This window comes from Lepidochelys kempii, chromosome 16 (genome assembly GCF_965140285.1).
Source record: "Lepidochelys kempii isolate rLepKem1 chromosome 16, rLepKem1.hap1, whole genome shotgun sequence".
In the NCBI taxonomy this organism is placed as follows: domain Eukaryota; kingdom Metazoa; phylum Chordata; order Testudines; family Cheloniidae; genus Lepidochelys; species Lepidochelys kempii.
Genome location: NC_136395.1, coordinates 25268515 through 25292057, shown reverse-complemented (window position 1 = coordinate 25292057; position 23543 = coordinate 25268515). Strand labels below are relative to the sequence as shown.

Here is a 23543-nt window from a genome sequence, read left to right as displayed (position 1 = left end):
CACCTACAAGATCTCTATCAAGCATTCTTACAACTACAATACCCACCTGCGGAAGTGAAGAAACAGATTGATAGAGCCAGAAGAGTTCCCAGAAGTCACCTACTACAGGACAGGCCTAACAAAGAAAATAACAGAACGACACTAGCCGTCACCTTCAGCCCCCAACTAAAACCCCTCCAACGCATTATTAAGGATCTACAACCTATCCTGAAGGATGACTCAACACTCTCACAAATCTTGGGAGACAGGCCAGCCCTTGCCTACAGACAGCCCCCCAACCTGAAGCAAATACTCACCAACAACCACATACCACACAACAGAACCACTAACCCAGGAACCTATCCTTGCAACAAAGCCCGTTGCCAACTGTGCCCACATATCTATTCAGGGGACACCATCACAGGGCCTAATAACATCAGCCACACTATCAGAGGCTCGTTCACCTGCACATCCACCAATGTGATATATGCCATCATGTGCCAGCAATGCCCCTCTGCCATGTACATTGGTCAAACTGGACAGTCTCTACGTAAAAGAATAAATGGACACAAATCAGATGTCAAGAATAACAACATTCATAAACCAGTCGGAGAACACTTCAATCTCTCTGGTCACGCAATTACAGACATGAAGGTCGCTATCTTAAAACAAAAAAACTTCAAATCCAGACTCCAGCGAGAAACTGCTGAAACTGGGAATTCATTTGCAAATTGGATACTATTAATTTAGGCTTAAATAGAGACTGGGAGTGGCTAAGTCATTATGCAAGGTAGCCTATTTCCCCTTGTTTTTTCCTCCCTCCCCCAGACGTTCTGGTTAAACTTGGATTTATGCTGGAAATGGCCCACCTTGATTATCATACACATTGTAAGGAGAGTGGTCAGTTTGGATTAGCTATTACCAGCAGGAGAGTGGGGTGGGAGGAGGTATTGTTTCATGGTCTCTGTGTATATAATGTCTTCTGCAGTTTCCACAGTATGCATCTGATGAAGTGAGCTGTAGCTCACGAAAGCTTATGCTCAAATAAAATTGGTTAGTCTCTAAGGTGCCACAAGTACTCCTTTTCTTATTATTAATCAAAGTGCCCTCACTAGGCTAATTACATTCTGCTCCCTCCATATCACTCCCAAACATCTGAGTTGGGTAAGATTTTCTCTTTTACTTCCTTTTCCTAAAATAAGGTTGCTATGTGGTGCTAAAATAGCTGCTGTATTTCACTCCAAGGGAAGCTGCATTTCTGTAGCTGAAAAGATCCTTGCATAGGGCCTGACCCTGAGAGGGGTTCAGGCCCTGAATCTGTATATCAGTTTGTTATATTTGAGCAGTGCTTTGGACGTTTCCAGAAGATGCCATAATAAAAGGAGGAGGAAAGGGTATTTGTTTTTAAACAACACTTCCACTGGACATAAATCCAAGAAGAGAAACATCTCTGTGCCTACGGCATGCAGCCAAACTGCTCTACAACTCCAAGAGCATATGGCAGTCCTGCTACTCTGAGATAAAGGCAACTCAACAATTATAAAATACTACAAATGGTTACATAAAACACTTGAGGGCACTGTGTATGGACTAACCAGAAACTGAAAAGGGCCTTTGAGGAATCAAGATTATCCAGTTTCATACACAGTGGCACTCTAGAACTGCTACATTGTCTGTGGACATAGGAACACACACAAAATCCAGTAGCACTTGGATTAGAAGACAGAACAAAATTAGCTGTCTTTGAGAACCAGAACACAGAGAACAAGCATTTAAGAATAGATGCAAGCTCCATTTACAAGGTTACAATTAAATATTTGTAGCTGGTAGCGAAATTTAGCAGCATAAATCACAAGCAGAGATTTGAATTTCAGTTAAACGGATCACATGACAGGGATGAGTTGTTAACATTTGAGCCCTTTGATAATGAATTTGAATTCAGCCTCCTTCCCTCCTGCTCCCCCGTAACAAATGCTGGGACCAATCCTGAGGAAGTCTCTGAGAAGCGAACAAGAGTGCAGGAACTTTACCCCTCTCTTGTGTAGGCTTTTGGGCTCATGCTGGAGCCCAAGCTTTGAGACCATGCGAGTGGGGAGGGTCCCAGAGCCCGGGCTCCAGCCCAGCATCTACAGAGCAATTTTTAGCCTCACAGCCCTAGCCCCATGAGCCCAAGTCAGCTGACCTGGGCCAACTGTGGCCGTGACACAGATTTTTTGTTCAGTGTAGATGTACCCTTATGAAGGCAGCAATTACAGCTATTGGTATACAAGGCATGGGGAGGGATGGAGTGCGATCTCGAAATTCCTGCTTAGACTACACAACTTCGTAGTCACTGCATCTTTACCAAAAAGCTCCAGTCTTGCAGCGAAAGCATCTCTCACATTGTACTTGGCACAATGCTTCCCAGGAGAGAGATTTCTGCTGGAAAGATTCTGAAGTGTAAGCACAGTTTAATTTCATTTACCATGCTCAGAGCAAGAGCAAAATTAATGACAAGCGTTAGAAGCAGGAAACGAGCTTCCAAATACACTTCTAAAGGTTCAGATCTACAGGAACATACTAGCTCCTTTTAACATACAAAATTATCCCTGGCTTTTGAAAAGTTACTCAATTTAAGAATATTTTCACATTAAAATCCGAAGTCCTATTGAATAAGAATCTGTATAGAAACATATTCACTGTTGGGTGGTTGATTTGACACCCTGTGGTGCTGCAGTGCTAGCTCTTCAGAGATGAAGTAGTGAAAGGGGCATATGTCACCAGATGGGAAAGGGGGCAAGGAACACATTTTTGTGCCATGTTGGTATAGTAGTTTGGGCAGGGCCTTGTGGTCTTGGTCATCAGGCTGCTGGCTGATGAAGCAGTAATAACACTGTACTATGTGGTGAATAGTTAGGTTATCTTTCTGACAGGAAACTTTGTCAGGATAATCTCAGCATCACATGGAGAGTAATTTTCATCTTTTCAGTTCAGTTGCATGCTTTTGAAAATTCTGTTCTGTTTTCTGGGTTAGTAGATAAATGTGTTGGTGCACTAATAAAAATACTGAAAACCTGCAACCAAGCAGATGGTATATCCGAGTATCAGAGAATAAGCCTTCTAAATACTGCCATCCTCACCTCTGGTCTCTGATGAATTCTAAGCATGAAAGCCCTTGTTTGCCACAAGCCCTCTCTGATTAATCTTGCGAAATTTTAAGTCCAGCTACTTTTCTGATTTACCCAGACCCAAGGTTTTATGTCAGGTGGCCAGAGTGGGTTTAAAACTTTAGTAAAGCACACTGGCAGCAGCTGATGTGTCATGTCCTCTCCATCTTTTTTGAGGGGAGCTTTATGCTAAGTGTACTGCCAGATTTTCAAAAGGTGTTTAATATCTGCTGCTCCCACCGACTCTAGCAGGATCTTTGGTGCTTAGCACCTCTGAAAATCTGACCAGTAATATTTGACACTAGAATTTAAGTGTGACATGTTTAGTCTCAACCATGATGCTGCTAAATGCAATTAGCTGCTTTGTACACAGCGTTTTAAAGACAAGAGAGGTATATAAAAATACAGAAAACACCCGGCAGATGGCCTCAGACTCAATGCAATGAAAATTACAACAACAAAAAGAAGAGTCTAACAGGAGGGTCCAAAGCAAAGGAAGAAAATCCAGAAATAAATCACTGCTTTATTTAGCAAAAATGCTCACACCCGAGCCTGGTTTACTCTACAGCATGAACTATTCAAAAGGAGAATTTAGGGGTAAGCCTTCACCACTTTTGTTCCCCTCCAGCCACCCTCCAACACTAGACCCAGCTGATGGATAAGTAGAAATCAGGAAGCAATACCTGAAATAACCTTTCCCATCATCTTCCTTGATTTCCAGGGATACAGAGAATGTGAAAATATCGCTGTCTGGAGTCTGTGGGGCTTCAGTGGCTGAGAGCGGAGTCTGTTTGGCAGAACGACGGAAGGCAGTGGCAAAACTGTACAGTATTCGACTCACCTGCATTCATACAGAACCAGAGAGATTAGAAAAGATTCAAGGAGGATTGCTACCTGTGTTTTCATTAACCAGTTGGAAGAAAAAATATTGTGCAAGAAATTGCAGATATATTCTGGTTCTACTTAAGATACTAAGATAAAATAAAAGAAAAGGAGTACTTGTGGCACCTTAAGGTGCCACAAGTACTCCTTTTCTTTTTGTGAATACAGACTAACACGGCTGTTACTCTGAAACCTAAGATAAAATAGTAAACGTGCATGCTGTCACCTTATATAGTTGCAATTTCTATGCATTTACCAACTTCTGAGTTATGAAGAGACCATTTCTTCATAATATTCCACAGTGCCTTGAGTGATTGTTTCACAATTTATGGAAATAATCATACTCTGATTTTCTAATGCATAAGTAGTAATTTATCTATTTAAAGGCTCTGAAAGGTTTCTAAAAATAGCATTGTGGGGCTAGCTAGATGTTTATCACCTCAATGATTCTGTATCAAATTTGCTCATTTTGTATGGCAAGATTATTTTTTCCTAAGGATCCACATACATACAGAAGTTGCACAGATGTAACTAAGGGCTTGGCTATACATACATTTTATAGCACTCTAACTTGCTGGCTCAGGGGGGTGAAAAATCACCCCCCTGAGCACAGCAAGTCTGAGCGCTTTAAAGCGCTAGCATGGGAGCATTCCCACAGCAGCGCTTTGAAGTTTCCAGTGTAGACATATCTTAAGGGTGTGATGATGTTGCACTAATTTAGTCAAACTGGTGGTCCTTTGTAAGCATATACTCTTGCATCAGTTTAACAAAAGGTATGATCTTGCACTGTCTTAGTTATGCTGGTATAACACTGCATGCATACCTTCTTGCACCAGTTTAAACCTGGTTTACATCAATTTAGCCTGCCCCTGTTACACTAACCTGATGTAAGCCAGGTTCAAATGGATGCAAAAATACACACACAATGTAGCACCAGTTTAATTAAGAAAGTGCAATATCACACCTTTAGTTAAACTGATGCAACTGGGTGTGTAAACAAGGTCTAACTGCCAGCTCCACAAATTCTCTGTGTGTTCTTTCTGGCCTGCACTTCAACAGAGATTCTGCAATTGAAATTTGATTAGTGTGTTTGCTACTGTTCAAGTCCAGAGTAGGCCGTGTCTCACTCTCCCACAGCCATGTTGGGTCTTCAGGGTTAAAAGGAAAAGGCAAGTTTCAGAAGATCCACCAGGAGCTTGACAAATCTGCAAAACCGTATATATGAGGTTCCTTTTTTCAGCTATAACCACAGTGCTCTGTATGCTGCAGCAAGTTTCACCTAAAGTCTGCATCTCCCTGGTGGAAGTTCTAGGGTAGCTTCAGATACAGTATTAATTTTAATATTATTAAATTTTATTTTTAATTCAATGAAACCTATGCATTAGCCCTTGTTATTTCTTTTTATATTAAATGCAGGTTGTTTTGCATTATCTCCACATTTTCAGATTTTTATATGGTGTAAATTTTTATAAAAACTATTTCCCCATGCTAATATTTTCCCCTACTGTTACTCACACCTTCTTGTCAACTGTTTGAAATGAGCCATCCTGATTATCTCTACAAGTTTTTTTTCTCCTGCTGATAATAGCCCACCTTAATTGATTAGTCTTGTTACAGTTGGTATGGCAACACCCATTTTTTCATGTTCTCTGTGTATATATATTGTCTTGCTGTATTTTCCACTGCATGCATCCGCTAAAGTGAGTTTTAGCCCACAAAAGCTTATGCCCAAATAAATTTGCTAGTCTCTAAGGTGCCCCAAGTACTCCTTGTTTTTTGTATAATGATACCTACAGCCTAGCAGCTGTCAAGGGGCAGATAAAGGTTAGCAGCTGGGAAGGTGAGACACACATGTGGGTTTGTGGAACATACACAAGATATTTCTGCTAAAATGATCAGCAGTGAAGCAGCTAATTCTGACATTGAAACTATTCTCTTTTGCTTTCAGAGGTAACACCCTACTGGGCAATTCACACTCTTCAGAGATATGGTTTCAGGCTGTCTGCTGTCAGGTGTCACTGCCTCAGACTGCACTTAATTCAGATGTTGAGGTTTTCTTTGTAATCATAAATGCTGAAAAAACTTTAAATGAAAGTTTAGATTTTGGAGCACAATTATTCAGCCAGGGTGAATTACATGGCTGTAGAATTATGGAAAACACGGAATCATAGAAATGTAGGTCCTTGGAAGGGACCTTGAGAAGTCATCAAGTCCAGCCCTCTGCACTGAGGCAGGACCATGTAAACCTAGATGACCTCTGACGGGTGTTTGTCCAACCTGTTTTTAAAAATTTCTGGTGACTGGGATTTCCCCTTTAGAAGCCTGTTCCAGAGCTTAGCTACCCTTATTGTTAGAAAACTTTCCTAACATCTAACCTAAATCTCCCTGTGACCCGAACAGCACACCAATGCTATTTGCCATACGTTTGTTATGATATTTACTTAAAGATGGAATATAAATATATCATTGGAATACTAATAATTCACTGATCATTAATATTCTGGCATGATATATGTACAGTAAATCCAGAAAGGACTTCAGAGGTGTGCTGGAAACATGTGACTAAAATGTGTTTAAACCAGGCATGTCAAGGAGAGTTGATAAACAAGTTTTCTCCAGACATAGGAAAGAGGCCAATACCTCAAACCAGGTGTGGCCAAATTCAATAGGCTATTCATTTTTACAGGTATCAGAGGTTGCAGGAAAAGATCATTTGCATTGTAAAAATCACTAGCGGGGAGAAACCAGCATGGAGACAGAGTCTACACCAGACAGCATGGCATCTATACCTCGCAGGGAAAAAACTAACTTTATCATGGGATACTCTTCACTCAGAAGAACAAATAAATTTGTTAGTCTCTAAGGTGCCACAAGTACTCCTTTTCTTTTTGCGAATACAGTCTAAGACAGCTGCTACTCTGAAACTCAGAAGAATGTCTTTCAAAGGTTTACTGGATCGTAAAGAGCAGGGAGAGAATCCCTACGTTATCCTTCATCTGAGAAAACAGATACCCAGCACTCTGAGCTCTGTGAAGGGTCCTGGCCAGAGAGTCTGATCAGCCGTGCTGGAAAAAACATCTTGGTCAGAAACACTTCTTCAAAAAGAGAGACTCGTTTGTTAAATCAGGTTTTAGTCTTAAAAGCATATTTTTATTTTTGTTTGCTAATAACCTTTTCTATCTTTATTCCTTATACATAGTACCACTTATACCTCTGTCTTTTTGTTTAATCAACTTGTTTTACTATAAACCAATTCAGTCCTTTAATTAAAATAGAGTGTTTGCTAACCCCAGCTGAGGTAATAAGCTGCTGGGTACTGTCTCTTTAAGGGAGGCACAAGCAAACTGAGCATTCAGTCACAGAGCTGTGCATAGCAAATAGATTTGGGAGCTGGAGGTCACTGACTGCTACCTGCTAGGCAAGATTTGGGCTGGCAGAGCCCTGAAGAGTTTGCTTATAAAGCAAACAAGCTGACGTGTCAGTGAGCTGTCTCACAGCGTAGCAGCAGCTCTCTCTTGAGGCTGAGAGGACGTAACAGAGTTATTTACGGTTCTGGGAACCCCACAGATTAAGGTGGTCCTTTGCTGCAGAGTAAGCCCATTACTTCTTGTCCTACTTTCAGTGAACATGGAGAAGTAATGATCACCGTCTTCTTCATATGTGAAGACTTATGAGGTGCCCCTCAGTCTTCTTTTCTCAAGACTAAATATGCCCAGTTTTTTTCATCTTTCCACAGAGGTCAGGATTCCTAAACTTTCAATCACTTTTATCGCTCTCCTCTGGACTCTCCAATTTATTCACATCTTTTCTGAAGTGTGGTGCCCAGAACTGCACTCTGTATTCCAGCTGAGGCCTCACTAGTGCTGACTAGAGCAGAACAATTACCTCCAATATCTTACATACAACACGTCTGTTAACACACTCCATAATGACATTAACCTTTTTTGCAACTCCATGACATTGTTAACAAGGAGTCTGGTGGCACCTTAGGATTGACATTGTTGACTCATTCAGTTTGTAATTCACTATAACCCCTACGTGACCCCTATAACATCAGACACTTTAATAAGACTTAAAAGCAACAAACACAAATTTAAATTGAAGAATAAGTTTCATTTGTTGCTGTTAGGACAAAATTCTTAAATCAGATGTTCAATCTCACTGATGTTAGCGAGAGTTATGAGTACTGAGAGCGTAGCTGGTCCAAAAGAGATTTAAGAAGTGTTACTGGGATATGCTCTTAATGCCGGTAAGGTCAAGAAAGGATTCAACTTACAGCTTCTTGGATTTCACATCGGAAGACATGAATCCTGAACAGTTCTGCATTGTAGTGGCTTTCAGTGAAAGCAAAGCAGTCACTCTCGGGGGTCCCATCATGCCCTCGCACACAGAAGAGAATTTTATAGATCGGATAATTTGCTATTTCTGTGTGTGTTTGAGGATCTAAGAGCCTGTTTAAAAAAAAAAAAAGTAAAGTAAAGTTTTGGGCTTTACAAGGATTACTTTGGCCAACCATTTATTTGTGAGATTGACAGATTCCACTGATATTTAGAAAAAGCACGCTACACAGACCCTATCCCCGATTGTCATTTATCTCAAGACATTAATTATATGTGAAATTCTGACCCATCCCCAACCCCTGTGTAAATGCCCCTCTCCCGCAACAGAGTACAGTCAGTCAACATTAAAATGGAATCCTATTAAATGGGTCAGGTATTTCCATCTTGCCTGAACCACTTCATTCTGAGGTGACAGGACAGGAAAGAAAAGCAGTGCTGGATTTGAATGTAAGTTATTTGTTTGACTATTTTCTCAAAAGTGCAGGTACCTGAAGTGCAAGACACTTATGTCTATAATTTCCCTATAAAGCTCAGACCTTCCCATTCAGAAAGCTGACCTAACCTACAGCAGTTCACGCATATTTCAGGTCACACAATTCTCCCATTCTCACAATAGCCCTTGCCTGCCCTTCTGTGGCATTCTTTGGGGAGGAGGACTACAGCCTGTTCCCTGCCTGAGACTTTGCACATCAACAGTTTTACAGTCCTGGCTCTGCCTCCCCTGGGATTAGAACTCAGTTTCTATTTCCAAGGAACCAGTAAGTAACTGCCCCAGCCACCATTTCCAAGACAATTCAGATATTAAAGAAGATTCTGTGCTGCCCCTTGTGCATGAGAAGTTCGTTGCAAACTGATCTGTAAGGCCACTTGACCATCTCTTCTTTAAAATCCCTCCAGACCCCCTTCTGCCACATTTAAAAGAAATCCCACATTGCTCATATCTCCTCCTAATTGCGATTGGTAGCTTGCTCTCCTTTGACAGATGGAACTGATCAGACTGACTGCAACAGACTCCAGAGTGTTCCTGAACGAGCTTCATACCTCACGGTTCCTTCAGACACATTAGGCACTGACAGGGTCACATCTAAAGAAATCTCGCACTGGCTTCGTAAGATAGACATCATTCTCAGGGCCTCCACTTCGCTCCTGGGGGCGTTCACTGAGGCACAGCCCAAGTAGGTAAGCTTGCTGAACACCACACTGTCCTCATCTGCCACTGGTGTAAAAGGGCTCGAATCCTCACAATCTGCAACAAGGCACAAAGTGACAAATGAAGAGGCAAGCCAGATGGTATGCGTTAGTAAGCTTCAAGGCAGGCCTCCCAACAACCAGGGATCTGAAACCATACAACGACATTCACAGAATCAAAGAAACACAGGGAAGAAACCTCGAGAAGTCATCAAGTGCAACCCCCTGAGCTCTAGCAGAGCCACTATGCCTAACAGGCTGGACAAACACCTGTCTTTAAAACTTCCAATGATGGGGATTCTACAACCTTTTTTGAAAGCCTACTCCAGAGCTTAATTAGCAAGTTTTTCCTAATACCCAACCTAAATCTCCCTTGGTTCAGATTAATCCCATTACTTCTTGTCTTACCTTCAGCAGCCATGGATAACAATTGATCACCATCCTCTTTAGAACAGCCCTTAACATATTTGACTACGGTTGTCAGGTCCGTCCGTCCCCCACTCTTCTCAAGACTAAACATGCCCATTTCTTTTAAACCTTTCCTCATAAGTCAGGCTGTCTACACCTTTCATCATGTTTGTTGCTCTCCTCTGGACTTCTCCCCAATTTGTCCACATCCTCCCTTTAGTGTGGTACCAAGAATCGGACATAACCCTTCAGCTGAGGCCTCACCAGCGCTGAGCAGAGCAAGACAATTACCTCCCGTGTCTTACATAGGACACTCTTGTTAATACACTCTAGAATGATATTAGCCTTTTTTGCAGCTGCAGCACATTGTTGACTTACATTCAATTTGCAATTCACTATAACCCCCCGACACTTTTCAGCAGTGCTGTCACCTCGCTGTTATCCCTCATTTTGTAGTTGGGCATTTGATTTTTCCTTTCTAAGTACTTGGCACTTCTCTTTATTGAATTTCATCTTGTTGAATTCAGACCAATTTTTTAATTTGTCACGGTCATTTCAAATTCTAATCCTGTCCTCCGAAATGCTTGCAACCCTTCCCAGGTTGGTGTCACTTGCAAATTTTATAAGCATACTCTCCACTTCACTATCCAAGATATTAACAAAAATATTAATAGTACCAGACCCAGGACCGACACTCGTGGGACCCCACTAGATCCGCCCTCCCAGTCTGACAGCGAGCCATCGATAACTATTTTTTAAGTATGGTCTTTCAACCAGTTGTGCACCAACTTATAGTAATTTCATATAGAGATTACAAAAAGCCAGGACAGACTAAAAGGGATATGGAAAGCCTGTGATTAGAAATAGAAAGAGAGCCACAGGGCTATCCAAGCTCTTAAGATTGACTCTCTCCATGGGGGTACACTCTAGCATACTGTCCGAATGTACTCATTTTCACCAAGGCAGTAAAAGTCACAGGCATTCTAATCGGACCAATTTAACAGACAGCACATGTTTAAAGCACTCATCGTGGTCACACTGTGAACTAACCACCATTTTCCTTCAGGACAGGGGTTTCAAAACTTTATCCATAGTTTGAACAATATCTTAAATGATTTCATGGGCCACCTCCCCTCCCAATGGGAAATCACATGACATCCCTCTGGCAACTACAATGTTACTCAGACAGAAAAGTGACATCAGAAGTGTACTTTTAAATTCTTTTAATGCTATTTAGCAGCTAAAAACAAGAATTAGGAAGCTTGAGTTGGGAGAGGATTTTATTGGGGATCACTTAAAAGAGAGAGAGCGCATGCTAGCTCTTTGAGTGATATCAGAACTATTTATTGAATTTACAAATTTTGTGCAAGCACATTTTATAAGCCTAAACCTTATGAATGAATGCCCATGGGATGGAGCATCTTCACTCTTTATTCTCTATAGACAAATAAGTTGAGCATCAAACACTTTTCAACCCATGCATGTGGGTTTTTCAGGTGAGACCGCAAAAACAAGTCTGTGCTAAAAAATTTTAAAAGCACCCAAGTCACCTAAGCATTTTTGAAAACTTCACCTCATCTGCTCTGCAATACCTTTGAAGACCCCGTGCCAATTTTGTAAGAATAGGAGCTTTAATCCAGCATCTTTAGACAAAGTTCCCTTTCCTCTCACAGTGCCCCAACTGTCTCCTGACCTCTACCCCAGAAGCAGCTGCATTTCAGTGGAAACATACATAAGATGGTGAAGTACTTTGGGATCCCTCTGGGTAAAAGAGACCCAAACAATGTAATACATTCACCCTGTTCATCTGCATTACAGCACATTGTTTCGAGTTTGACTATACTATTGATACCATCCTACTATATGAGCAGACGACATGACAAGCGCTTCATACATTGTGCATCACACGTAGAGAAACACAGAACTTCTGATGGCTGCTAGTAGGTACTCCCCAGTGTTTCCTAACCTCCCTGTGTCGGTTTCACTGGCAGGATCATCTCAGGTTTCTGGAGTCCTGTCATCGACACCGGGTTAACAGTAGAGGATGCTGAAGCCTCAAGAAGGATGGGATCTTCCCCTTCTCCATCAGTCCGGCTTTCTTCCCCATGTTCCCGGTCACTGGACAGGTCTTCCATGGGTGGATCCATCAGCACATCTTCAAGTTCCCTCTGCAGCTGCTGCTCACTCCCATTCCCTACAATCTAAGGGTCATAAACACAATCAGGACAGGGGTTAAGGAAAAAGGATTGTTCAGTTGAAGAAAAACTCACATATAAAGAATTAAAGAACAACTAGCATAAATCCAGACTTGCCACCAGCTACAACTGCACAATCTAAACGCACAAAACTTAAATGAAATCCAGACATGCAGCAACTGATTTCACTAGATTTAGCATATGAGCGCTTTTCTTCAGAAACAAAACTAGCCTTGTTTAATACTTCAATATACCTTACAAAGAGCTCTGAGAGCAGGAATTACTTAGACATGGGAAAAGAGAGTGAGGTGAGTGTCCTCCAAAACTAGTCAGACATCAATAAAGTATACGCAAATAAAAGTATTAACAGAAGTTAGTACTATTATGGCTTCTATGGAGGCCTTCAGTGGCAACAGCAAGTGCCTAATATTCGATACACTATGCTGTTTGTAAGGAGGCAAAGACCTCTGTCTACTGATAAAATAATAAGATTACACAGGAAGAGGGCTCAGGAGAGGGGAGTCAGAAATAGATTTCTACCCTCGGCATCAAAAACAGAAGCCATTTAGGTGAAGTATTAAATGCACACAGTTGTGTTGCTTGCTGACACTGACCCTGCAACCACTTAAATGGTGCAACATCAGAGCTTTAGGTGGTAAGAGGATGGAGCCATCATTTAGTACTCTGCAGTGGCTAAAGTAAACTGAAAATCTAGCCAAGGAAGAGGAACACTGCTGGCTAGGACATCTATAGGGATACAGAGGAGCTCTATGGAATGAGGGAATAGAATAGAGGCGCATTACAAGGTGTAAGTGTTGGTTTCTACAGCTGTGCTTCCAAAGTGTCTAAAACGTCACATTTCAGGAACCCATTACGTAATTTACCAACCAGTATCTCTACCTGTCACAATGGTATTTAGATATAAAAGTGAACCAAATACCATAGAACAGACAAGGAGATGCAAAAAGCATCTTGAAAGCATTTTGCTGAGTGGCAGCCAATGATATTTACTAATGTTCTAACACTTAACTTGTTGGTAGCCATACCTATTCCTGTTGGCACTGTACCCCATTTCCCTATGATCGGACATCCATTTCCATACCACACCCATCTTTTTTAAGATACTGATGTAAGACACTGCCCATAAGTTAGAGTTACATCAGTTCAGTTATATCAGATCCCTAGCACCTTTTATTAGTCCTTTCTGTTAGAATTTTTTCTAACTCTTACCCAGAAAAAAGAATCTGGAATTAATTCCTGTTCTCCTCCTCTCCTTTTTGCTTGGAAACTAGACAGTAAAGCATGAAGACAGACTCAGTTCACACAGAAGTCTGCCCAGAACACCTCTTACATAAGGAAGCATATAATTCTATCTGCACCATAACAAATGTATCTTAGTGGAATATCAACTCATCCTGAAAGCTTTTGAAACAATGGCCTATGTCCTCAGAGTCAAATAGTAATTAAGTCAACCCACAATCCAGGTAAGACTGTCAAAATAACACACCAAATCGGATACTGTGGGAGCTTCGCATATTACAATTAGAGCCTTGAAATGAAATCTACTATGAGAGTAAGAAAAAATCTGGATTAACAATACCTTGTTACATGGATGTTCATATGAGCCTACACAGTACATGCCCTCTAATGAAAATTAGAGTAAAATTCCCAGCAGGAGATAGTCACCTCGTTACTGGTTCTCTTATATCACTCAAAGTTATTCCTGTTGAGCTGTAATTCTGACACACAGCAGCTGCCACCTGCAGGCCTTTAAGGATCAATCCCCATCCCCAACCTATCTCCAAATTTCAAACACTTAAATTCATAGATATTAAGGTCAGAAGGGACCATTATGATCATCTAGTCTGACCTCCTGCACAATGCAGGTCACAGAATCTCACCCACCCACTCCTGCGAAAAACCTCTCACCTATGTCTGAGCTACTGAAGTCCTCAAATTGTGGTTTAAAGACGTCAAGGTGCAGAGAATCCTCCAGCAAGTGACCCGTGCCCCATGCTACAGAGGAAGGCGAAAAACCCCCAGGGCCTCTTCCAATCTGCCCTGGAGGAAAATTCCTATCTGACCCCAAATATGGTGACCAGCTGAACCCTGAGCATGTGGGCAAGATTCACCAGCCAGATACCCAGGAAAGAATTCTCTGTAGTAACTCAGATCCCACCCCATCTAACATCCCATCACAAGCCATTGGACCTATTTACCATGAATAGTTAAAGATCAATTAATTGCCAAAATCATTTTATCCCATCATACCATCTCCTCCATAAACTTAACGAGTTTAATCTTGAAGCCAGATAGGTCTTTTGCCCCCACTGCTTTCCTTGGAAGGCTGTTCCAGAACTTCACTCCTCTGATGGTTAGAAACCTTCATCTAATTTCAAGTCTAAACTTCCCGACGGCCAGTTTATAACCATTTGTTCTTGTGTCCACATTGGTACTGAGCTTAAATAATTCCTCTCCCTCTCTGGTATTTATCCCTCTGACATATTTATAGAGAGCAATCATATCTCCCCACAACCTTCTTTTGGTTAGGCTAAACAAGCCAAGCTCCTTGAGTTTCCTTTCATAAGACAGGTTTTCCATTCCTCGGATCATCCTAGTAGCCCTTCTCTGTACCTGTCCCAGTTTGAATTCATCCTTCTTAAACATCGGAGACCAGGGAGAAAGTGGAGAAATCTCAAAACATGTCTAACACCTTCCCCAGACTTTCCAAACCTTCCCTCTGTCATCCCCACAAAACACAGAAATAAATATTACATCTATGTCTGAAAACCCCAAATTGTATAGCGACCAGATGCTTAGGGTTTAAACAGTTCCTTGATTTCCTAGCCATTTATCACACGTGAAAAACAAAAATGAAAATCAACTGCTCTTTCCCCCTCTATACTATTTAAAGTGAATTTAGTTCTGATCAAAGGCATCACTTTGACAACGCTGTACTAAGTTCTCTATCTTGTGAAGCACATGCAGTGGCAGGCCAAGCTTTCCACACAACTGCCACCACTATGCCTTATGCCTGAACTGACTAGCCCTCACGGCTCATTCAATCCTTGACCTCAATGCTGAGCCTGCCAAAGGTGCCTAATTAGTGCCGACTGCGGTGGCCTTGTTTGTGACCTGAATACCTGTTCACTAGTCACTGAACTGAGACGTACACAGCATTTTACATACGCCACTGAATACCCTTCCAATGATAAATTTCAATTGTTAGTGACCTGGGCCAGAGCCAAACCGGTGATCTAAGAGGGGGAAAGCTCTAGCTTTTCATAGCACAGTGGTTTTCATCCTTTTCTCATTTGCAGACCCCTAACATTGTGAATGAAGGTGCGCACCCCCTTGGAAATTCAACCTGTGGTCTGCGGACCCCTAATATAGAAGTCAGACTGAAAACTGACTGAACAGAACTCAGCTACACATGTTATAAGTGCTCAGCACAGCATTTGACACAGAGTGAGAAAAGGTGCTGAACTGTGGTCTTCTATGGTAACAACACTTCCGGGTTTTGACCTGTAAAGTCACATACTTTTGACTGATCAGAAAAACAGAATGCCTCTTCTGGAATCTGAAACTTTAATATTTTCACCTTTCGCAGACCCCTTAGATCAGTGGTTCTCAACCTATTTACCACTGTGGGCAGCATATGCAGCTCTCTATTTGTAGAAGTGGCCCACATAACACAATATATATACTACCTGTGTGGCCCAGAGGATATCACATGGGATGAAGCTGTGTGCTGATTGGGCCACAAGTGGCCTGCGGGCTGTAACCACTGCCTTAGACATAGCCTGTGGACCCCCAGGGGTCCACGGACCACAGGCTGAAAACCACTGCCCTAGCAGATAGTACATGAGGAGTGAAACAAATCAGCAATAAAAGCAACATAGAGCACATGAAACTGAAAACGGGAAGAATCTAACGCGTATTATTGTAGAGTCCAGGCCAGCAAAAAAATCCCCAAGCGCGTCCAGAGCCAGGCTGCCGATGCTGTGGAATCACTCACAGAGAGGAGCTTTTCAGTACAGTTTCAAGGTTTCTTGCATTTAATCCTGGCTCATTTGCCTGCAGCAAACGAAAGAAACCACCTCACCAAGACGTATGGCCTTAGAAGCCTTAGTAACTTGTGGCTGTCTATGAACAGTCACAGAAGATAAGGCAAACAAAAGCCAAGTAAATACCTGTGCACCTCATTCCAGACTACGATTAAAAAAATGGAACAAGAAACATCAGTACACTTGAAACCTGGACACAGGGCAGGACTCTTACAGCTGCATTCAAAAGCCCCAATGTGGTAAACACAACAAACATATTGTTCAGGGGCCAAGATAAAAAAAACCAAACACCGACTTATATGCAAATTGGGTGCCAAGGACAGGAAGACAGTGATTCAATGGTGCTACTAGTGAGCCATGTTCTAGGAACAGTGGGGGTCATTTAAGGTGTAACAGTTCTGTAGGTTTGTTGGGAACACACAAATGATCACTAAGAGGCAACCTCTGAACCCTGACAAAAGTGGGGGTGCAGAAGGGAAAGGCAAAGAGATTAATGATCTGGTAAATGTTTGTCTGTCTGTTCAGGACAGATGCTTTCTCTCATTTTAACAAAAACTGGAGCCCAGCATGATCCCCAAATCATTAACTATAAGATGTTGCAGCACCACAAAACCCATTTATGTGCGCTACCATTACCTGTACCCAAAACAAACCAAGGGTAATTTTTATATTTTATCTACCCCCTGCTACCCTCAGGTGTGTGCACATGCACACAAACCACCAGCCTTCTCTGCCCTGAGAGCTTATGTACTGTGCTATTACAAAACACCCATTCTACAGAGTGCTCCAGGAATGGGATTTTTGTAAATTCAATTCATGCCAACTGCCAGCTCACACAAGCAAAGTGACAAGGGGGAAGTGTTGACAGCAGAAACCGCTGATAGGTGGCATTTTTGGCATACGCTCAGTGAAAGCACCCCTTTAAATTGTGTGAACCATGTACGTCAGCATATATAAAAAGCAAGAAAAAGTTAATAGTTATGAACAGCTACAAAAAGATACAGGCCATGACTACATTTTCAGGAGCAAATGTATCTTGCTGGATTTTATACAACTTTTTACAAAGAAACAAAAATAGCTATTAGCTCAGACAGAGGTCTATATCAAAGGAACACAAGATGAAGAGCTCCTCAGGCTCAATATGCATCTTATGCTGTTCACCAAACAGAGCGTGCAAAGAACCTTAAAACTCAGCAGGATGCCTGGTGAAGAAGCAAGAGAAATAAGATCCGCGAACTGCAGTTCTAGAATTACAGAGATAAAACAACAATCTCAAAATCAATGCCATTCAGATTTTTTTTGATCAATACAAATTTTTGCCTCCTTTGGTGGCAACATGATGGCAGCTGGACTTAGAGCAGATACAAACAAATGAGATTAGTCATACATCCTGAAACAGTTTGTCATCCCTGAGAAAAGTCTTCTCCCCATTTCTGCCTCTGACACATAAAATCTGGGCAATCCCTACTTGGGATCTTTTTTTTTTTTTTTTTTAAAAGGTCAATTTCCATGTGCTGCTTCCATGCATCTAGATAAGATATACATAAAGTGCCCAACACAGTGTTAACTGCCTCCTCCTGAACCTAGCTTTCAAGTTCCACAGATAGACAGTCAACTAATACAGTGGAATTGACACCTGGAAAGCAAAGTCCATTTTACGGAAGCAGTGGACAGGACTGTTCCCCATCAAGACACTGGAGTTATCCTTCTAGTCTTCATTTCTCTCTAGTCCCCTGACAACAAGCAACTGATTTCCATTCATAAAGGCAGCCATTTCCAGTGATAGAGGTTTGTTGTCTCCTTATGCAGAAAGGAGGGGGTTAACGAAAGAAATTCCTGCAGGAATGGCTTTGAACTGGGCACCTACTTGCATTAACTAATGTATAATGCTTCCATTAATCATTCAGATTGCAGTTATAAAGAAACAGCATGCTCTCTCAAAAGAGAGTACAAAAGGAAAGGTTCAAGGTGATTCACTTTGTTCAATGATTGTACCCAGCCTTTGCCCGGAATTCATGCTGAAGTTTACTCATAAAACCCAACAAAACTATTGTAGTGTTTAGTTCCAGATCAGGAAATAGCATAATTTTGTTTGACAATTACTCTTAACCTAGAATTAAAAAAAAAAAAAAAAAAAAGACAGCTACACAGTAGTACCAAAGTTCCAGTTTTCCGAGTTAGAAATATGGAACACACAAAAGATTCTGAAGGATTTCATTATTTGGACTCCACTTTGGAAGTAAATGTATCTGAAAAGCAAATCTGGGTCAGAACATGGTTGGTTGAAGAGGATTACTGTTATTACTCCGCAAAAAGAAAAAGGAGTACTTGTGGCACCTTAGAGATTAACCAATTTATTTGAGCATGAGCTTTCATGAGCTACAGCTCACTTCGTCGGATGCATGCAGTGGAAAATACGGTGGGGAGATTCCATATACACAGAGAACATAAATCTCCCCACCGTATTTTCCACTGCATGCACACGATGAAGTGAGCTGTAGCTCACGAAAGCTTATGTTCAAATAAATTTGTTAGTCTCTAAGGTACCACAAGTACTCCTCGTTCTTTCTGCGGATACAGATTAACACGGCTGCTACTCTGAAACCTGTTATTACTCCATTATATATTTGTAAACTTTGTGAGGTGCTGTATTTGCCTTGTAGGTCACTTCATTTCTTTTTATATTACAAGCCCAAATGTTACTGCACTAAACATAAATGTGTGTCCTGAAAATCAAAAGCATCGAACACCCATAGCTGGGTAATCATTACAACTGCACTAGGAATCCAAACATCTCAACCTTGAAGTAATACTTGCTTCAGAATGAGCCATTTCACATCTCTAAACATTATTTGGCATTAACAGAGTGGAATGGATTCTGGTAATCGTCTCTCTTCTGTAGATTCAGATAATCCTCAATAGTTTAAGAAACTGATCATCTTCTCTCACATAACTATTCTTAAGACAAGGAATTCTTCTATGCAGTGTGCTGAAATTCTAAGACTCAGTAGATACCCAGGCATGGATTCTAAAGCAGACAAGTGAGGCTACTATTCCTCTTTGGAGCTAAATTTCTGGATAGAACCTTGTGAATCATTTAAGGAAGTCTCGCTTGTTGATATAATTTTGAAGACTATTCCTTTGCAAGGGGAATTATCGCTGAATCTTTTGCAACTGCAATACAACTACATAAATCAATTTTTTCACCAGATGAAAAAGTTCTTAAGGAAAAAGAACTGTTCTTCCGCTAAAGGCTGTCTGTTGTGTCATCTATAATAATGTATCCATTAAATGGCTAGTACATAGAGATCAGAAAGGAATTCAAGAAAGCCAAGTAGAGCAGCTGGAGATACAAGAAAGCTGTGGAAAGGCATCAGGAAATTTGCAGTGAAGTCTTTGTTCAGCCTGCCACCTCCTAGCAACAAAGAAGAAAACAGTCCCACAGAGGGAATACAAGATCTCTCTCTCCCTTTGAAATTTGGATTGGACATTCTTTGCATGACAGATCTAACTGACCTGAGATCTCAAGGTCTCTTACATAGATGAGAGTTTTTCTTTCAACTCCCATATAGAACATTCTAACTTAGATCAGCCCTGGAAAAGATCCACTTTATACTATAATACATAAAAATACAGCTACAGGTGTAAGAGAGTTTAGAGTGCCCATCATGTTTCTATCACCACATTTTAAAGCCACTGAAAGGTTTCCTTTATGTTAGACAGCCTAAGTGCATAACTCAGGGAAACAACCTGCAAAAATCCCTGAGGGTCTTTCCAGGATAGCAATCCCAGAAGCGAAAAGAAGAGGTCGATACCCATAGAGTTCACATAACTTGCTCCTGGGCCTGTGTTCTGAGGTCCATGCTACACGTCATGGGTGTAAGGTTTCAGGCTACTTCCAAATTTCTTAAAGAGAACCTTTCACGTTGACAAACTTTAGTACATAGCAGAACCAACAGGCAAACTGATGACATATGTGCATTAACAAGGGCTTTCTCCCCTGAAAGCTGCAGTGAAGTTGTAATTCTAACTGTCTGAAAATCACAATTTATGATTGTTTCATCCTAAACACTGGGTGACAACTCCAGTAAAGGATTCATCAAAATGAAAAACCAAGTAGTGATGGAGAGAGCACTTATTCAAAACATAAATATCTACAATGAAAGCAGAAGTAATTAAAAGAAATATCAGCAAATGACACTGATTCTTGAATAAGCTCTCTCTTCTTTCAAGTTTTCAACAATAGAAGTCCCTCTTTAAGCTCTTCCATGGTTAGTTTGGGTTAGAAGAATGAACGAACTCAGGTTATGGATTCTTACCTTCAGTCCTGTTTTTTCATCATCACTACCATTATTTGTAGATGGCGTTTCATCCCCTTGCCTGGAAACCAAGACAAAATCTTCACTGTTAAGAGTGGATACCGAGTCTGAAGACACACTGATTTTTCCAACAGAGACCTTGTCATCCATGACTTAAAAAGGAAGTTCGACTCATGAATGAGATTAAATTTTATATACTCCTGAAAAACAAAAATCATAAAAATACTTATACAGAAGTTTGTGCTTGAAGCTCAAATGTTTCTTTTCAGAAACTTGATGACTATTAAAGATCAACACATCTGACTGCATAGCTAAATAACAGTTCTCAGTACATCAATGTGCACACATGGTCCAGGCTTTTCAATTTGCTGTTAAACTCTTTACTCTGAAAGTGCTGCACTGATTTCCACAGATCACAAAACAAATTTATATTTTGAAGTGTTTCATGATCACTTTTCCCAGTGAAGGCCCATCTATACTACAAATAGATTCACATCTGAGGACCTGGTTATAACGTTTTCATTGTGCAGTGTAGATGGGGCCTAAAATCATACTCCCAAGCAGTGCTAAAGTTAATCTTTTTAAGGAACATGGTTAAGATCTTGTCTACACTGCCAAATGAGTGTTGTAACTAAATCCCAGACACAGTACTGTCTGTGGTGTAAAACGTGCTCTTATGCTATGCCTGGTGATGAAAGACATTATTTTCGGGCCAGCATACTTCCAACTATAAACCCAGTCATAACCTGGCCTTCCCTTCACCTATGTTCATACAAATATCATGCTAGGGTTTTGTAAATATCAGGACAAGCCAATGATGAAATTCCACTTACAAATAATCTCAACATTATATGACTTAACTCGATATAGCTGTACTTGAGACACAATGGACCCCTGAGCTGAGCAATATTTTATGCATCTGCACTGACACTTGGGGGCAAAAGATCTATCTGGCTTTAAGATTAAACCAGATAAGTTTATGGAGGAGATGGTATAATGGGATAACATGGTTTTGGTAATTAAATATTCATGGTAAATAGGCCCAATGGCCTGTGATGGGATATTAGATGGGGTGGGATCTGAGTTACCCAGGAAAGAATTTTCTGTAGTATCTGGCTGATGAATCTTGCCCATATGCTCAGGGTTTAGCTGATCGCCATATTTGGGGTCGAGAAGGAATTTTCCTCCAGGGCAGATTGGAAGAGGCCCTGGAGGTTTTTCGCCTTCCTCTGTAGCATGGGGCACGGGTCACTTGCTGGAGGATTCTCTGCTCCTTGAAGTCTTTAAACCACAATTTGAGGACTTCAATAGCTCAGACATAGGTGAGAGGTTTTTCGCAGCGGTAGGTGGGTGAAATTCTGTGGCCTGCGTTGTGCAGGAGGTCAGACTAGATGATCATAGTGGTCCCTTCTGACCTAAATATCTATGAATCTATTATAAGAATCAGCTCTGGACACCCTATCAAGAAACAGGAAGAACAGCATCGGCTGGTTCAGTGCTACAAGTCAGAGCCAACAGATAGGATAAAAAAAGTCACAAGAACTGGCACTGAGATACACTTTAGATAAATTTCAGAGTAACAGCCATGTTAGTCTGTATTTGCAAAAAGAAAAGAGTACTTGTGGCACCATAGAGACTAACCAATTTATCTGAGCATAAGCTTTCGTGAGCTACAGCTCACTTCATCAGATAGATAAAGGGAACAAAAGGTAGAGTTCAACTACACACCTCCAACATCAAAGGTTCTTAGAACCCCCGGCTAAAAATAGAATGCCATGGTACAAAGGGCCAGTTTAATTCCTTAGTGAGTCCCGATTACATGCTCATCACAAGAGTCCCAGTCTTTACTGACTCCAAAGGATGACCAAACCTGAAATTTTTTGTCCATTTGAATTGTGCCCTTTGTCCTGCGGGGAACTGACCTCACTTGGCTGCCAAAATAGCAGCCAAGCAATGAGACAGCTTGGCACAGATACATTTTTCCAAGTGCACAGAGTGGGTACACAAAGAAGAGACCACCACCTGAGAGGACTGCTTTTTGACTTGGTGCCCTACAAAGTCCATAAGCCATGCACAGGAGTTACTTTGGAATTAATGTTGGATGGATTTTCAGCATCATTTTAGGCATGAATTTTTAACAGTGAGGGTAATTAATCATGGGAACAATTTACCAAGGGTCATTGTGGATTCTCCATCACAGGCAATTTTAAATCAAGATTTGGATTTAAGATACGTGTTAGTTCAAAAGGAATTATTTTGGGCAAGTTCTATCGTCTGTCTTATACAGAAGGTCACACTAAATGATTGAAATGATCCCTTCTGGCCTTGAAATCTATGAATCATCATGCCTGATGAATGGGAACTGTATTGCAGGCAACGGTCCTAGCCCCCTCCACCAATGGGCTGGCTGCACACTAGGACTCAGTATATAACCAGATGACTACTCCTTACTCTGAGAACTATTTTCTCCTCCAATGGAAGGAGCATCTGTAATTAGAGTAAGACAACCTCACAATAAACTTTTACTGCCCAAACTTGTGCAAATATATTGCCTTCTATTTTCCCACAAATGGACTGTACGATTGCTCTTAACCTCTTATGAAACTTTTCTCTGAGTGCCAAGTATTATTACAGCAGCATTTTCTTCCAAACCATACATGCCGACAGAAACTGAGTCATGAAGGTCACTGAAGGAAGGAGCATTGTGTGATTCTCCTTTAAAAGACATGGAATTCTTGAAAAATGCAACAACATCCTACTCTTGTTATATTCAGGCAATTTCACACTAATGAATAAAAAGGCTGAAAATAACAGCCTAAAAGCCAGTTGCTGTTTTTTAAGTACATGGCAAAGGCCTTGCATGTATATCCCCACAAAGGCTTCTAGGTTTGATTTTTCTTAAACCAAGTTAGAATTTCTTGAACTGTACCCAACCTACTGCTGCCAAGTAATTAATAAAACTGCCACTCATGCCTCTCTGCCCTGTCACTGAACTGAGGGAACAGTGTAAATTTAAGGA

At 41.1% G+C, this 23543-nt stretch overlaps 1 protein-coding gene across 7 annotated transcripts in view; it reads right to left on the bottom strand.

Moving 5' to 3' along the window:
* Window positions 1-23543, bottom strand: part of RABGAP1 (RAB GTPase activating protein 1) — a 130572-nt gene that overhangs the window by 99299 nt on the left and 7730 nt on the right. For 5 of the 7 annotated variants that reach the window (XM_073314400.1, XM_073314399.1, XM_073314403.1 and 2 more), the window contains exons 2-6: window positions 20525-20724; window positions 11910-12144; window positions 9389-9593; window positions 8284-8458; window positions 3809-3966 (exon numbers count right to left, since the gene is read on the bottom strand). In XM_073314400.1, the coding sequence (XP_073170501.1) occupies window positions 3809-3966; window positions 8284-8458; window positions 9389-9593; window positions 11910-12144; window positions 20525-20674 (923 nt within the window). In that variant the 5' untranslated portion in view covers window positions 20675-20724. Of the gene's footprint in view, window positions 1-3808; window positions 3967-8283; window positions 8459-9388; window positions 9594-11909; window positions 12145-20524; window positions 20725-23543 lie in introns of those variants that run through there. The other 2 variants (XM_073314404.2, XM_073314406.2) reach the window with 2 other exon arrangements.